This window comes from Gouania willdenowi, chromosome 14 (genome assembly GCF_900634775.1).
Source record: "Gouania willdenowi chromosome 14, fGouWil2.1, whole genome shotgun sequence".
Lineage (NCBI taxonomy): Eukaryota > Metazoa > Chordata > Actinopteri > Blenniiformes > Gobiesocidae > Gouania > Gouania willdenowi.
Genome location: NC_041057.1, coordinates 32094051 through 32111280, shown reverse-complemented (window position 1 = coordinate 32111280; position 17230 = coordinate 32094051). Strand labels below are relative to the sequence as shown.

The 17230-nt window shown below is 42.9% G+C and overlaps 1 protein-coding gene across 1 annotated transcript in view; it reads left to right on the top strand.

Annotated features, from left to right (window-relative positions):
- Positions 1 to 17230, top strand: part of camk2a (calcium/calmodulin-dependent protein kinase II alpha) — a 39045-nt gene continuing 21815 nt past the window's right edge. The window contains exons 1-3 of the mRNA XM_028466328.1: positions 1 to 218; positions 836 to 930; positions 9972 to 10031. Coding sequence (XP_028322129.1) covers positions 157 to 218; positions 836 to 930; positions 9972 to 10031 — 217 coding nt within the window. The 5' untranslated portion in view covers positions 1 to 156. The remainder of the gene's footprint in view (positions 219 to 835; positions 931 to 9971; positions 10032 to 17230) is intronic.

Genomic DNA, 17230 nt, shown 5'->3' with positions numbered 1-17230 from the left:
TCTCTCAGATGAGGACAGAGAGACGAACAGACCCTGCTCGTCTTCCTCGCTGCTCCCGCCGCCCGTCAGACGCCACCGAGAAGCTCCGAACCTTCATCATCATCATTGTCGTCTTTGGAGGAAGACTCCTGGGAGCCCTTTGACCCCTGGGTCACCATGGCAACGGTCATCTGCACCCGCTTCACTGAAGAATATCAGTTGTATGAAGAGCTGGGCAAGTGAGTCTTCATCATCCTCTCCATCTGTGTTTGTGTGTGTTTTTGTACCGAACAAACTTAATCCATCAGTGAGATGTTTGTGACACACACACACACACACACACACACACTAAATAAGTGACATAAACCTGTTTTGGTTGATGCTGTGGATTCTTTTCAGCGGCTCAAGAATCAAAGTCAGAGATGGACGAGTGTATCACTTCAGTGACCCTGTCCCACTCACCGCCCACACACACACACACACTCTCTCTCTCACACACACACACTGATAACGTCTCTTACATAATGGGCTGGTGGGTGGCAGATTGCTGCTCTCGGAAGAAGAAATACGGGCTGTAAAATCCATAATCCTATTGGTATCCATCCCTTGTTTCAGATAAAACAAGACAAGCTCAGACTGGATAAGATGTGAAAAAATCAGACACGACAAATCAATATAGTATTTATTATTGAAGAAAAGTCACTCTTTGATCTCTCACTGAACATCCCACAATGCATCTGGTCTATCTTTATTACAGCTGAGGGTTCAGGTCCATAATGTTGGTTCAGGGTTCGTTGGACTCTGACCTGTTGGTTGTGGGGGTCTGGGGCTGATTGGTTCCTCCTGTGTTTCCCAGGGGAGCCTTTTCAGTGGTGCGACGCTGCGTGAAGGTCCTGTCGGGTCAGGAGTTCGCCGCCAAGATCATCAACACCAAGAAGCTGTCAGCGAGAGGTGAGGATCTAAGGGAGGACTTCAGAGTACATCAATGTGCCTCTGTGGGGGAAGTCACATGAGATTGTCCCCAAGAAATCTTAGCCACGCCCCTTCATGACAGATGGCAGAAATTCTTACAGAAATGGATTTTTCCACTCTGAATACACACTGGGTTATAGCTGCACTGATCAGTTAAGGTTTTTCAATCAGTTTTTACACGAATGAACCAATCCTCGCTGCTCCTCGAAGAAGGCGTGGCCTCTGACATCCATCATTCATTAAAAGAAGTCGAACAATCCCTTTAAAGAAACCTGATTTGAATCTACACTCAGAGGAAAAGGCTTCAGAACCAAACTCTCGAGTCATTAAACATCATTGTTGCGTCAGTTCTCCCAGTTTAACCACTGAGCAGTTGACATTTTTCATTTAACAATGGGTTTAAAACTATGCTAATGCTCTAAGGAAATGAAAATGAACAGCGTTGCTGTCATCAGTAAGTCAATGGGTCCATGAGTCACTGTCATAGAGTGTGTTAGTGAGTCAGTGTGGTAATAAATCACTGTGTCTCTGTCAGTCAGTGAGTAAGAGATAATCAATCAAGCAAGAAAACTCCAGACACTTACTGTGTGAGTGTGAGAAAAAGTGGTAAAAAGGGTTCAAAGTGCCAATATTGGAACAATTAATTTAATCTGGCAAATAATGGGCATGACAAAAAAAAATACGCATGAAATATGGTGAAAAGAGGAGGAAAAGTAGGGGAAAGGGTTTATACGTGCTGAAATTGTCTTGAAAGTGGAAAAAATTGCAGAAAAAGCATTGAAATTTGATAGAGTAGTGGATCAAACGGGCATTAAAGGGAGCAAAAATATGGCAAGAAAAAGTGATTAGGTTAAAATACAGCAAGTTTGGTGTAGTTGCAGAAAAAAGGTAAAAATAAGCAAAAATGGGCTCAAACTTTTGAGTTTCTTGAAGGCATCTGACGACCCCCTCCCAGTGTCTTGCGACCCCAAATGGGGTCCTGACCTCAAGGTTGAAAACCCCTGTCATAGAGGACATTTCTTTGTGTTTTTTATATTAAAATATTTCTTTTGTCCTGTTGATGTAACCATGAGCACACATTTAATCCTTTTGTGTGTGTGTGTGTGTGTGTGTGTGTGTGTGTGTGTGTGTGTGTGTGTGTGTGTGTGTGTGTGTGTGTGTGTGTGTGTGTGTGTGTGTGCGCGCGCGCGCGCGCGTGTGCGTGCGTGCGTGCGTGTGTGACAGAGGAAAACTGACACCATAATCAATGCCTCAGAAACTTATATCTATTTGATTAAATCAATACGTTGATTATTCTGCCAAACAATGTCAGAGACTCACTATTGTATTTAGTCAGAGTCATTAGTCATTGTCAGTGAATCAGTATCCGTTTTTGAGTCAGTGAGTCAGTGAGTCAGTGGTCTCCGTTACAGACCAGCCCCCTGGTCATTTAGCGCCTCCTCATGGATGCACCAACAGAAAAATATGTTGATAGAGAACGACCTGTTTCTGTATCTCTGAGGATAGTTCTGTTTCTGGTTGCTAAGCAACACCCTGCAAAGTTGTGCTTTCTGACACACACACACACACACACACACACACACACACACACACACACACACACACACACACACACACACACACACAGACACGCACACAGGCAGAGAAAATCTGCAGAAATGCCATCACACTGAACAACTCAACATTCAGCTGTGAAACATCTCACCTGAAAGGTTTGAAAGGTTCAAGGAAAGCTATAAATCTAAGAACATCCTCATCATCAACCACCTTGGTGGAAATACATGTGGGCATCAATTAGCGCCTGATGACAATAAGTCTGATATTTACCAACAGTCACATGGTTACAGTTACAATCTATCGGATGTCCTAATGAACTAGAAGCTAGTGTTCTAGTGCTCTAGACCGGTCTTAGTCTCCAGACCAGTGATAATTTGTAAATCATCAGGTCCCAGAACACCGGCCACACGTTGGTCCTACACTAAGAGAGAGACAAAAATGTCACGGAATAAAAATATTTTTTAAAGCACCTTTTGCTAACTAAGGGCTCTATTCTCCCATGTGCGTAAGTCCAAAAAGCCGTGCAGTAATGCTGTGTCAGCTGTGTGCTATTCTCCCCCTGTACTTAAGTCAGTCGCTGTGCGCCTTCATCCCAGTTACGCACTGGAGCGGCCCTGAAATGTGGGTGTTCCCATACAAATCTGGCTTTACGCTCATTCTCCAGTGTGCGTAAGTCCTTTTCCTCTTATGCGCTTCAAACCCTGGAATAAGAGCAGCAGCTTATCTTAGCTTTGAACTGAGCCTCTGTCTCAATGTCCATGTCAGAACTTTCCCTGTTGTCTCCTTCCCTTCTGTCTGTCGCTGAGTCCTCCTCATGTCCCATGGATAGTTCTCCTCCTGTGTCCTGTCTGTTGGAGACAGGTTCTCCTGCTTTAGCATCTTCGCTTCAGGTGTTGCTACTCGCTACGCTAACTGTTGCAGTGATGCTGCGCTCCTCCACGATTTCCACAGAAACCACCGTGGATGTCTTTACCTCAGGCTTAACTTCACTTATTGGCTTAAAAAAGCTCTTTAAGTCCAACTGCCTTTTTATAGCCATTTTCTACCGTCTTCCAAGATGACATAGGGAAACACTTTTTGCGCAAAATCAAAGTTTAGATGGAGCGTGGGCGTGGCCTGGCTTTCTCCTGTCTTCCACACTCGCGCTCAGTTTTTATATTCATTTTTGTGTGTACAATGACAAAGCTGTCCAAATATAATACTAATACATATATATATATATACATCTTACTCCGGCAGGATCTGGCCCAAATTAAGCTCTGCTCGAGACTGTAAGATTTTCTCTCTTCCTTCTTCCCGGTTCTTTTAATTGAACAGCTCGAGGACAGATGACAAGGGTAATTGTATTTCAATGTGGTTTATTTTAGTTATAGTCACAAGTAAAGTTTTGGCAGGCCTGCTTGTTCTACCAGCTCACACGCAGGTGGCGTAACAGAAGGAAGTCTGTGTGAACACGTGATTGGCCGACTTCATCACAAGACAATCCTTGCCTTGTGGCTTTAAGGGTAATTTAAAAATGGTTTCAGTTGTGTTGAGTGTGTGTTGACCAGGCATGTAAAGCAACACAAATCCCTGTAAAGGCAGAGCAATAAAATCTAACAAAGACTGTCTCTCTTCAACATCCTATTTGTGAATACATGTGAGACTTGAGGCCTTTAAAATAGCAAACATTAAAGTATACATACCATTGAAATATAAAGAAATATTTTGCAAGACCACATTTAAAGGTCTGGATTTTCCGTCAAGACCAGCACTGATTTCTGGTATTCTTCAACTTCATTAATGTGGAGAAGAAGTTGGCAATAAATATCTTCAATTAATGCGTTATTCCGCCCATGATGACTGCAACCTTCCCGATGTTGTGAATGAGTGACAGACACTGCTGCACACAACCAAAGGTGGTGAGCTTAAATCAGTTTAGTTGGTTTTGTATTTTTTTCAGGGTGAATTAGATGTTACTTACAGTTTAACTGTTTCTGATTAATTTGTGTTAAATTTTCAATTAAAACCATTGCCATTGGTTCACTGATAGTTCTTCAACCTTGGAAATCTTTTGGGTTGCCCTATTTGTTGCCTGGAGAAATCTTATTTCCAGTCAGAAATACTTCTAAACACTGACTGTACATTCACTTGAAAAATAAACATCTTGTTTTCTGATATTAAAAGTAATTCTGGACTTATCAGTGGCTTTTTTTTAATACATTCAGGAGTTTGTTCTTTCCAAAAAACATAGTATTTGAGGTTTATTTTACCAAACTCGCCTGTTTACCAGAGTTTTAGCCTCTGAAAAGTCTCTTTTTGACCAACGGGCTGTTTGCTGCCTGCTTATGCATATTCATGGGCGTGTCTATACACTGACTTGCCTGCATGACTCGCTCTGAGGCAGATCAGTGATCACTAAAGCAATTTTCTCTTGCTATCCACACACTGTTGTTATTGTTTTCAGCCAAAAAAAACAGCGCATTACAGTAAAACACATGGATATTCAAGCAGGTATTGTGTGAGTCCGTCTTCGCGCTGTGTTCATCCAGCAGCAGTCAGCCGCTTCAAACACTCACCGGAGTTTTAAGCTGCTAATTCACTTTCTTCTCCTCCTCATCTTTATTAAATACAGGAAAAGTGCATTTAATTGATAATCATTTGTTTATCACCTCAACCGGGGCGGTTCATAATTCTAGGGACGTCACTAGCATTTTCAATTCAATTCAACTTTATTTGTATAATGCAATTTACAACAAAGTCATCTCAATGCGCTTATCAAAATATAAAATTCATAATAAGAAAGAAAAAACCCAACAAGATCCACATGAACAAGCATTTAACGACAGTGGGAAGAAACAACTCCCTTTTAACAGGAAGAAATCTCAGGTAGAACCAGGTTCAGAGGTGGCAGCCATCTGCGTGGACTGATTGGGGTTAGTGGACAGAAGGACCAACAGAACAGGATAGAGAGATAGAACATCAGAGTGTCTCAGACTAGTTTAGTCGTGAACCACAGATCAGGAAATGACATCATCAGCTTCACGACACCTGAAACAGAGCAGAGAGAGAAGGACGAGGAGAAAACACTGACTGCAGAAAAACATGATACATTATTATCAAGTCAGCCTGTCTTGGCCTTGGGCCTCACTCCCAGTGGCTGAGTCAGCACTTATTATAAAGGTGATGAATCTCTTCCCGTTTATTGATAACAATGACTCCAAGGTCTGTTAATGCGACGGTTCACACACGAGTCCATGTACGCTCTAGTGTTTAGGTTTATGTTATGATTCAGACCTGTTTATGCAGACAGTAAATCATAACCAGTTCCATTATAATTTGAATCTCTTCCCGTTTATATGCAATCTAACAGTGACTCCAAGGACTGTAAAATGCGACCGTTTACGGACGAGCCCATGTCCAATCTAGCGGTTAAGTTAATGCTATTATACGATTTACGTTTCAGCATATAAGTAGGTTTTGAGTTTAGCCCTAAAGGTGGAGAGGGTCGTAGCATCCCGTAATAAGACTGGATGCTGGTTCCAAAGGCGAGGGGCCTGATAGCTGAAAGCTCTTCCTCCTGTTCCACTTCTAGACACATTAGGAACTTCCAGAAAGCCAGCAAATTGATCTGCCCGGTCATTTGAACCACTCGTTTTTCAGAAGAGGGCAGAGAAGCATCTCAGAGGGCAGAATTATTAAGGATTTCTCAGATTTGCAGGAAGGAAGGCCAATAATACTTTGGGGGTGTTTTTGATAAGGAATTAACATTGTAACAAGGCTAAAATCTCAAAAAAGTTGATTTGCATGATGTCGGACCTTTAGGCCAATTTGTTAGGAGTTGCAGACATATTTTTTCTTTGATTATCAAATGTATTAAAAAAAAAAAAAAAATTAAAACGAAAAACAGAATGTTCTTTAACTGTTGTTAATATTGTCATTGTTTTTTAAATAGATTTTCAAAGTCTCATTCTCAGTTTGTCTCGGTTTTGGTCTTGACTCCCAAAAGTCTTGGTCTTTGCTTGGTCTCGGTCCATTCTGGAATCGGGCAAGTCTTGGTCTCGGGTACTGTGTTCTTGAGCACAACACCACAACCAGCTAATTCTGTTTGGAGAATTTAATGCTAGAGTTGGACCAAACCTGCACTTGTGGAGCGAAGGGGTTAGAAACATTTACTCCATGGCACGCTATCAAAAACAAAGTAATTTGAAAACAACTTGACCAACAAACTTTTCAAGTTGAATACACATATGAGATGTCCTGGATGCCACAATAGCTTTTCATTGACTACATTGAAATTCACTCCCAAGATTGTCCAGTTGTACTCAACACTAGAACAACGACCAGAGCCAACACTTGCTGGACTGTCCACCGCCTCTTTCTTTCATCATGTCTACCAACCAATGATTCCGAAAAAGCAGATCCAATCTAAATCTGGTTTTGGTCACAAAAAGCATAAACATTCAAACTGGTTTGATGAAAACTAAACCAAGACCTAGATTTGGAGACACAAGCAAATCACGGTCCCAGCTTCCACTACCTAACTCCTCTGTTCATCTTTTCTCACATGGAAGTTCATAACCAGCTCCTCTAACAAACCCTAACCTTTCAGGATAATTCATAAAGGAGGGAAGACTTGCACACTGATGCTTTGCTTCTCAAAATAGAAATCCTCATACAACTTACTGTATGTATGGCTTGATTGTCTTCAAGATGGCAGACAAAGATGACTGCAGGATTTACCATGACATTTGTCTTTTGTTTGTCAAAGGCAAAACCCTATCTCTGTGTTTGACAAGCTGCCTCACCTCCTTGTTACACAAAAACCAGTCAATATTAATAGCCTTTATAGACCTTACCAAAGACTTTGACCTCTTGCTCGGTTTGGAGATAGTGGCTACTGAGAAAAATACAGAGTTCTGCCACAGCATGAAGTGGCATTTGGAAATTCAATTAAATTCCACTTTATTTATCTAGTGCCAATTACAACAATGAATTATCTAACAGCGCTTGTCACAGAAAATTAATGTAATTGGAGCAGAAAACTTCTGTTGTAACCTCTTTTACTTCAAAAAGCAAAAAAATATCTGCCCCACAGAGTCAAAATTATGCACAGAACCAATGGAAAACTCTTTAATATCAACCAGTCCAGGGCAAAACAACCAACCGTGGTATTCATGAAGCTACAACACCAATGTACTTCTCTTAGAAAAGACACCTTGGCAGCCGTTGCAACACATACAGTACAAGCAGCTTGGTCCAACAAAATAAAATATACTGAATGCCCAATGTTAGAATCACTCATTTTGTGTGGATTTTAATACAGAATCCTGAATTACATTTATATTTATAGTCAGAAAAAAACAGACTATGTGTTCCAGCAACAAGATAAATCATATCAGAAATGTAGACCCCTCATTCTTGACAAGTTTGCAACTCTTTTGTTTTGAATTTTTCTTTTCAAATTTTCCCACAATTTCACTACCACCAATGAAGATTTGAACAAGTTCTTTATCTAGTCAGTCATTTATCGATACCGATTTCCATGTGAAATGCCAAGAAGGAAACGTCTACACTTACCTCATTATGTGATGTATTTAAATCTCAAGAGGAGCCTCCAACTGTTGTGGCAGTTTTGGATGAATGAGTCAAGCTTTAGGGTTGCTGGTCAGATGCAGACACAGGGTTTATTTGGTCAAATGGTTTGGGGGAACAGTCCGGTCTGGGATTTAGAGGTAAGCAAGCTTTCAGTTTGTGTACCTCAGTGAATCTGCTGCTGTTCCGTGCTCTCAGTCCCTGCGTTTCCATTACCCTTGGAAATGTGCAAAATCTAAATAGCGCAGTAAAAACTAGTAATGGAAACACCTGGATTTTGAAAAAACACTAAATTATTGCTAAAATGTTTGTACGCTTTTATGAGGAGGAATTTCAGATGTTTTGATATTGAAATGTGTCGTAAAAGTGCTATTTTTGCAAATACATGTCACAGAACATGACGTACATGGTCTGTTGGTCACATGACCACTTTTCCTTGAGAAAACATGGTGCAGTACGTGTGGACAGAGAGGAGACCATTTGATGTGAAAAAACAAAGCAATGCAGAGTTGAATGCAGTGTTCTAAGGATGTTCTGAGCTTCCATCTTTCTGCAGCGATGTCTCGCGTGATGAGATTTCATGGAAGTTACTAGGCTCCGGCCAAAACAACCTTCAATGGAAACACGTTCAAAGCACAATTATACTTACAATTAGAAATATCACTTTTATTTTGTAAAAATCTGCAATGGAAACCCAGCTCGTGTTATGTGTGTTGCTGGTAGCTGTAGTCAAAACATAGCAGCGCCTCCTCAGGCAGAGACCTTTGTGAATGCTATCAGTGTACAATGGTATCTGGCCTGCTTAGGGCAGTCTGACCAGAACAACCAGCACTATAAATCAGCGATATGCGTGTCCTACATGCAAATATTGAGGCTTGATTTTAGGCTTTAAAAATAAAAGCATAAAAACACACAATAAAACGGTATAAAAACACATTTAAAACAGTGATAAAGTGCTGACACAGGATTAGTGTTAGTTATTGCACTGGGTTTATGATAAGTTATAGCTTAATGTTAACTCAGCTGTGCCAGTTGAACTTTCTCAATACGACAGAGAACCATGATCTTCAATATCTTTGTCTCCAAAGCAGTATTGCTCCTCACTCTTCAACCTGGGCTACATATAGCAGGCACTTAAAACAACTGCTGGCTTATCACCCAAGATGTCTTTGAAGCATTAAGTCCTGGAAAAGACAGTCATCGTGATCACCCAACACCAGCTCAGGAAGACAAGACGAGTCTTCCCTTAGCAAGTTCTATATTCTGGTTCAAGGTAAACATGCAGCTAAAAGTAGAGCCACAAGGACAACATGGAAACAAATATAAAAAAGTGCCACATTGATCTTTTATTATGGAAAAAAAAGGACTTGGAGAATATTGTCTGTGTAGTTGATACAGTACCAGCACAAATGCAGAAGCGAGAGAATATCAAATAAACACACTAAACCCTTAGCCAACACTCTTTAATTCCCCTGCCCACACTCCAGCAAAAATAAACTGAGCCAGAATCTGTCACTATGCCCACAGGTAGACCCATAAGGACCTTTAAGTGTGTGTGTGTGTGTGTGTGTGTGTGTGTGTGTGTGTGTGTGTGTGTGTGTGTGTGTGTGTGTGTGTGTGTGTGTGTGTGTGAGTGCGTGCGTGCGTGCGTGCGTGCGTGCGTGCGTGCGTGCGTGCGTGCGTGCGTGCGTGCGTGCGTGCGTGCGTGCGTGTGTGCGTGTGTGTGTGTTTGCTTGCCTCTGTCTGTGTTTGTAAGTTATCCGTCTGTGAGTCTGAGTCCTCTTGGACCGTCTGGGAACCTTTAGAATCAAAAATATGCTGCTTAATTAAAATCAGTCGTACATAATAGGCTTTAACCACAGCATCTTTATGAATGTGTGTGATTTCAGATCATCAGAAATTGGATCGTGAAGCTCGAATCTGTCGTTTACTGAAACACCCGAACATCGGTGAGTATCCTCAGATGCTTTGATTTTAACCGTTTGTTTGTCCAGAATCTCCCAGAGATGCGAGGGCTGTAGGCGAGAACTGACGTTGACATTTTGCTCCCTTACGGAGCAATGGCGCCCCCTACGCTCCATTTTCAGCAAAGTAGAAGGGATTTTCTGTAGTTTTTTTTTTCCTTTTTTAATTGATACCGTTGCAATATTTGTTGCACACTTGGACACAAAAGGGACTTCCAGGCGTGAACGGGTTGTTTTAAGCTTTCTTTTTAATCTAAATAACTCAGAAACACATACATCAGCCGCATGGATGCTCTCGTGGGGACCCCTGCAGCCATTTAGCTGCCCCCGATTTTGCCTGTGTCTATCCTCCGCTTGGTAACCATAATTACCGTCCAATATAAACAGTGCAGCTTTAACCAGACGTTGCGTGTAGCATCACATGATGCTGCTCGTCATGTTTATACCTTGCAACGGATCATTCTACATGCACGCGCACAGATGTGAATACTGTCTGGTTGAAACATGTTCAGGCTTTGAAAAACATCAGCTTCATTCGGGTGGGACGCGTTTGGGCCGTGTTCTCTTGGCCCGGGACGTCTTTTTCGGCCCGATTAAAGCTCAACTGTGTGCATCTTACACGTATGTGTGTGTGCGTGTCCTCCTCACCAATTCAACAAATAACTTTTAGCTTTAAAGTAAGGCTGTAACAAAAAAACAACTTCAGCTTTACTTCACTAAATTTGGCCCTTAGAGAGTTATAAATTTAACAATGTTTTTGCTCGTGCGGCACAAAATCTCCCTATGCGGTGAAAAATTCCAGGTGAGAACCCTGCCTAAACCATTCCCGTTGAAAAAGAAACATCACCACGAAGAGCCACAAATAGAGTTGAGTTTCGCTGCACTTTCAATGTGGAAAAAGATCAACTGACATCATGCAGTAGTGAGATATAGTAGTGAGATGTGGCTCTGCAGGATTAAACTTCAACATTTCCTGCCACCATGCTTTGATTGGAGCTGCCATTAACCTTGAACTGGTATAAAACCAATGAGTGGTGGGCAGGCGTCAGCATCAGGGTTGGGGTCAATTACATTTTTCAATTGCAATTATATTTGAAATTATTCATGTTCAATTACGATTACGAAGACCAGCATTTTTTCCAATTAAAAATAAAATACAATACAATTATTTATTTTACAATTATGTTCTCAATTACTAAAGTTCAATTACAATTTTACTAACTTTTAATTATATTGCGTTGAGATGATTATTTGTGCTTTTGTACGTGTGTATGGTGTCGTTTTAGCATCGTTACATTTACATTTTAGTCCATTGATTATAATATTTTCTGTAAAATATTGGGGGACCAAGCCTTCGCTGCCGCCGCCCCCTGGAACTCATTCCCACAACCCATCAAGAAGACAGACTCATTACAGAACTTTAAAACACTCCTCAAAACCCACCTCTTCAAACTTGCTTTTCCTTAACCTTTCTTTTATTTTTATTTGTTTGTTTATTTGCTTTGAGTACCAAAAAAGCGCCATATAAAATGTATGCATTATTATTATTATTATTATTATTATTATTATTATTATTATTATTATTATTATTATGTATTAATATAATTTACTTATCAGTAGCATAACCAACTTAACATCTGCATTGCTTCACCCCATGGAATGAAATTCAGCTGAACATCTGGCCTGGCATCATAGTCCATCAGTTCTGGCCCCTCAATGCTGATTCTGATGAAGTCCTCCACAGTATCAGGCCCTCATATCTGACTTAATCAGATTTTGTATTGAGAAGCCTCTCACGCAGCTGATATTGGGTGGAACCGTGTACACTCTATCACTTTGCTCGGCGCGTTCCTCTCAGTGGGCGTGCACTGTATCTGTTCCCACTTAATGTTCTTGAAGCCAAAATACGGTGCTTAGGGGTGCTGCCATCTTGCAAATTTGACGTCATTTGGAGCCAGAGTCTGCGCAGTAGGGTCCGGCAGGAGGAGCTCTGGTAACACGCCCCGCCCATCTAGCGTACTGCCCTGATGAGTTACGCAGCCCAGCTGCGCCAAGAACTTAAGTATCTTTCTCACTGGAAATTCTACCAACGTCTTGTTCAGATGATCAGATCATAGAGGTTAGGACTAGTAGCTCAAAAAAACTGAGCGGAAAAGTTTAATGGCGTCTCGACTTTCCTTCATGACGTAACTGCTTATGTTATTCACAAAGAGAGCTACGCAAGACCCAAGGCTGTCAATCATTGTAATATATGATGTCAAATCCTGTTTTTTCAACCTCAAATAACTTATTTAAAACAAACTTCACAGAAAAATGAGCATTTGAACACAATGTAGGGTGATAATAACTAATGATCACAGCAGAGTTTAGGTTTGGAAAAAAATTATGTGACAAGTATTTTAACTTTACACTTTGATCAACATCCCATCTGTTATCATTGAGGAGGCGGAGTTTATGACCTATACTGCAGCCGGTCAGCAGGAGGAGCTCTAAAAATAAAAGCTTCACTTCCCCATGAGTGCCCGTCGTCCATTGTTATTACAGCTGTCATATAATAAAGCACGGATGGTGTTTACGGCAGCCGATACGTTTTACGTTTTTTGTGTGTAAGCCTCCTCGTGTGTGTGTACTTCATGTTCAGAGCTGTGTTGAAGGTAGAGGAACAAAGCCATCTAAAATCACAAAAAGCCTTGCCAACGATCATTCTACATGGTGTCGGAAGTGTCCGACGCCCGCAGTGAACGAACCACCGGACGGACTGTGCGAAATGGCCAAGTTTAATCCTCCAGAGAGTTTTCCCTTCGACAAGCCGACCGGGTGACCCGACTGGAGACAGCGCTTCGAGCAGTTTAGGTTTGCTACAAAGCTCAACAAAGATGACGGTGAAGTGCAGGTGAGCTGCTTGATTTATGCCATGGGCAGCGAAGCAGAGAACATTTACAAAGCATGCACGTTTGCCTCTTAGGATGAGCACAATAACTTTGCCGTCGTAGTGAGGAAGTTTGATGAATACTTTTTTCCCACGGAGGAACGTGATTCACGAACGGGCGTGTTTTCACCAGCGTGTTCAGCTTGCAGGGGAAAGGGCTGAGTGTTTCATACGAGCCTTGTATGAGCTTTCAGAGCACTGTGAGTTTGGGGCCAGAGAAGAAAATATTCGTGACAGGATTGTTGTGGGTATACTGGACAAGGAGCAATCCCGCAGGCTGAAGCTGATGGCAGACCTTACACTGGCGCAGACAATACAGACTCTCAGGCAGACGGAGGAGGTAGCAGCACAGATGAGCCTGCAGGGGGAGGCAACGGGGTCGATACAGGAGGTGCAGTTCAGATGGAGAAAAGTCAACTGGAAACCAGCGGCAAGTCACACACGGAAAAAGGGGGAGGAAAAGAAAGAAAATGTAGCAAATGTGGGAAAAGACAACATAACAGTGCGGAAAAATGCCCAGCAGAGAAAGCTACATGTCACGAATGCCACAAGATGGGTCACTGGGCTAGAGTATGTCGTAGTAGCAGAGCCATGAATGAGGTCACTGAGACTTGAGGAGCAGAGCAGACCTCATATTTCCTAGGTTCAGTGTGTGAGGCTAATGATAAAAATGATCAATGGACTGTGCAACTACACATTGATTCAACTCCAATACAATTTAAGATTGATACAGGGACTGATGCCACTATAAGAAGTGAAGACATGTTTTGTGCACTGACCCCAAAAAGAACACAGGAACCACCTGATATTCCACTAGATGGTCCTGGAGGTGAGCTGTTATGTCTGGGTCGCTTCAATGCAACAATTATTCGAAAAGGAGAGGACTATCCATTCACAGCTTACGTAGTCCGTGGACCCGGGCGTTATCAGTGAGGATGAACCTGGTGAGACGAGTGGATGAGGTAAAAACAGACTGCAGTCATCTGAAGGCCTACGGTGAGCATGGCACACTTAAAACCGAGCCTGTGAAAATAGAGCTAAAGGAAGATGCTGTTCCATACGCTGTATACGCGGCACGTCGTGTCCCTTTTCCTAAGCTGCAGAAAGTGAGAGATGGGACAAATCTCTGGTGTCATTGAGCCTGTGACACAACCTGCCAAATGGTGTGCACCTGTGGTCCCTGTGTGGATTTAACAAAGCTGAATAAGTCAGTACAGAGGGATCACTTCACCCAGTGGAGCTACAGTGTTCTCTTCTCTCGACGCAGCCAGCTGCTTCTGGCACTCCACCATGAGAGTTGCAAACTGACTACGTTTATAACACCATTTGGCAGATACTGTTTCAAGAGATTGCCCTTTGGAATAACGAGGGCGCCGGAGATCTTCCAGCAGAAGATACTGGAGACACTGGAAGGACTGGAAGGTGTAGCAGTCTTCATGGACGACATCTTAGTCTACTGGAACTCGATGGAGCAACACAACGGACAACTCGAAAGAGTGCTACAACGAATCGAGTCAGCTTTAACCCTAAAGTTAAACAAAGAGAAATGCTCTCGCAGACAGAGCCAGCTTCAATTCCTGAGTCATCTCATCGACCAATCAGGGATCAGACCTGATCCAGATAAAGTGGAGGCCATTCACCAGCTGCCGAGACCTGAAAATGTGCAGGATCTTAAAAGACTCCTAGTCATGGTAAATTATTTGGGGAGATTTGTCGCATCCCTCGCCTCGGTAGGACAACCGTTGTATGAGCTTCTAAACAACAAAAACGTGTAGATCTGGGGCCCGCCACAGGAGTCAGCTTTTAATTACATTAAAAGGATGCGGACAGATGCCTCGGTTCTCGCCCTCTACGATGGCACACTGTCTACAGCTGTTTCTGCCGACGCTAGCAGTTATGGACTAGGAGCTGTACTACTCCAACTACACAGAAAAGAGTGGAAACCAGTCTCATATTGCTCCAGGCGCCTATCTGAGGCTGAAACACGCTACGCCCAGATAGAGAAAAAATGTTTGGCTGCTGTGTGGGCGTGTGAAAAGTTCGATAAATACCTGTGCGGCTTGAATGAATACAGACTTGAGACAAATCACAAGCCACTAGTGCCACTCATTACCAGCAGAAGCCCCGACAACATTCCCCTGAGGTGTCATTGTCTTCTAATGCGTCTCATGAGGTACAAACCAGTGGCTGAATATGTGCCTGGGAAAACTCTCCTCATCGCTGACACACTGTCTAGAAGCCCCCAAACCTTCACTAAGGAAGAGGTAGACACTCAAGATGAGGCAGAATGTTATGTAGCAGCAGTAATACAGGGCATTTCGGCCTCACCAAGCAGAATGGAGAGCATCAAAGCGGCCACTGCAGCTGACAGTGAATTCGGTCCATCATTAAAGTCACAAGAATGGGATGGCCAGAACATTGTGGAGACCTTCCTCTTCACACCCGAGCATACATGAAGGTGAAGAATGAGCTGTCAGAAGCCGATGGCCTGCTTATTCATGGGAACAGGATTGTCATCCCACGTTCACTGAGAGCTGACATCTTGGAAAGAGAACATGACAGACATCAGGGGTTAAAAAAAGTGTAGAGAGAGAGCAAAATCATCAGTATGGTGGCCTGGACTCTCTGCAGAACTAAAAAACACTGTGATGTCGTGCTACACATGTCAAGAACAAAAGCGAGCACAACAAAAAGAGCCGCTCATCTCTACATCCCTACCCAACCGTCCATGGAAAAGAATAGCTCTCGACCTCTGTGAACACAACATAATAAACTATCTTGTTGTGTCAGATTATTACTCAAGATTTTTCGAGGTGCTCCAACTGCCATCCACATCCAGCACTCAGGTTGTTCAGAGACTTAAAGCAATCTTTGCAAGGTTTGGAATCCCAGATGAGGTGGTGAGCGATAACGGTCCTCAGTTTTCCAGTATGGAATTTCAGGAACTGGCCAAACAGTTGGACTTTCAGCACATCACACCCAGTCCTCATCACCCTCAAGGGAATGGCCATGCCGAGAAAGCAGTACAAACTGCTAAGGATCCATTCATAGCGCTGATGTGCTACATATCAACTCTCTGTACCACCACGGGAGTCAGCCCAGCAGAACTCTTAATGGGGAGGAAGATAAGAACAACGCTCCCCACACTTGAAAAGAATCTGCAATCCAGGCAGGAAGATGGTCAGACAAAAAGACGAGGAGCAGAAAGAAAAACAAGCTTTTTATTACAATCGTCGTCATGGAGTCTGACATCTGCCACCACTTTGACCAGGAGATGCGGTTTTCACCAAGTTATATCAGGAAAAGGCCTGTGTGTTACTCCACGGTCGTATCTAATCAACACACCACAAGGAGCGGTGCTGAGGCGGAACCATTGTCACCTCTGGGCAGCTGTTCCGGTGCATCCTGCTCCGATCACCTCTCCTGCTTCAGCTGATGATGCTGAAGAGTCGTCTCGGCCAGTGGCGTTCGTCAACCCAGAAACTGTCTCTTCTGTGCCGAGTGAGGTCACGTGCAACACACCCACACCGACTTCAGGACAATTTTGATCCAGAGCTGGTCGAGTGTACAAACCAGTTACCAGGCTTGACCTGTAGACAGACACTGGAGTGTCAGTCATATGGCCTTTGGGGGGGAAACCAGGGTTTGTGTGTGTGAATAAAAAAATTAAAAAAAGAAAACAAAAGGATGTAAAAGATGTTTTGAAAAGATACTGTGTAAAAGAAAATGGCAATGTTTCTGCTTGGGTTGTGTTTGAAGAATGTGGCTAAATGTGCCTTATGTTGTGTTATTGGAAATAACATGGGGAGATGTCATATAATGGTTGTGTAAAGCACGTGTTTACAACAGCTGTTACTGTTTACGGCAGTGAGCTACTTTACGGCAGCCAATACGTTTTACGTTTTTTGTGTGTAAGCCGGACTCCTCGTGTGTGTGTGTGTGTGTGTGTGTACCTCGTGTTATAAGCTGTGTGAAGCTAGAGGAATAAAGACATGTAAAACCACAAGAAGCCTTGCCATCGATCATTCAACAACAGCCTATGGTTATTGCCCTCCCGCCCCAGGTCCGATAAGCGCACCCCACATGAGCTCCGTTACTCCCCACAGCACACTCTACCACCCCCACCCCACTCCACTCGGTGCGTCCCCCACGCGCTATGTTGCTAAGCGTGCCAGGACAACTCAGCGCGTCCCCGTTTCCTCCTTTGGGATTTTCAAAATAAGGTCACCCTACGCACTCGCACAAATGTGACCAG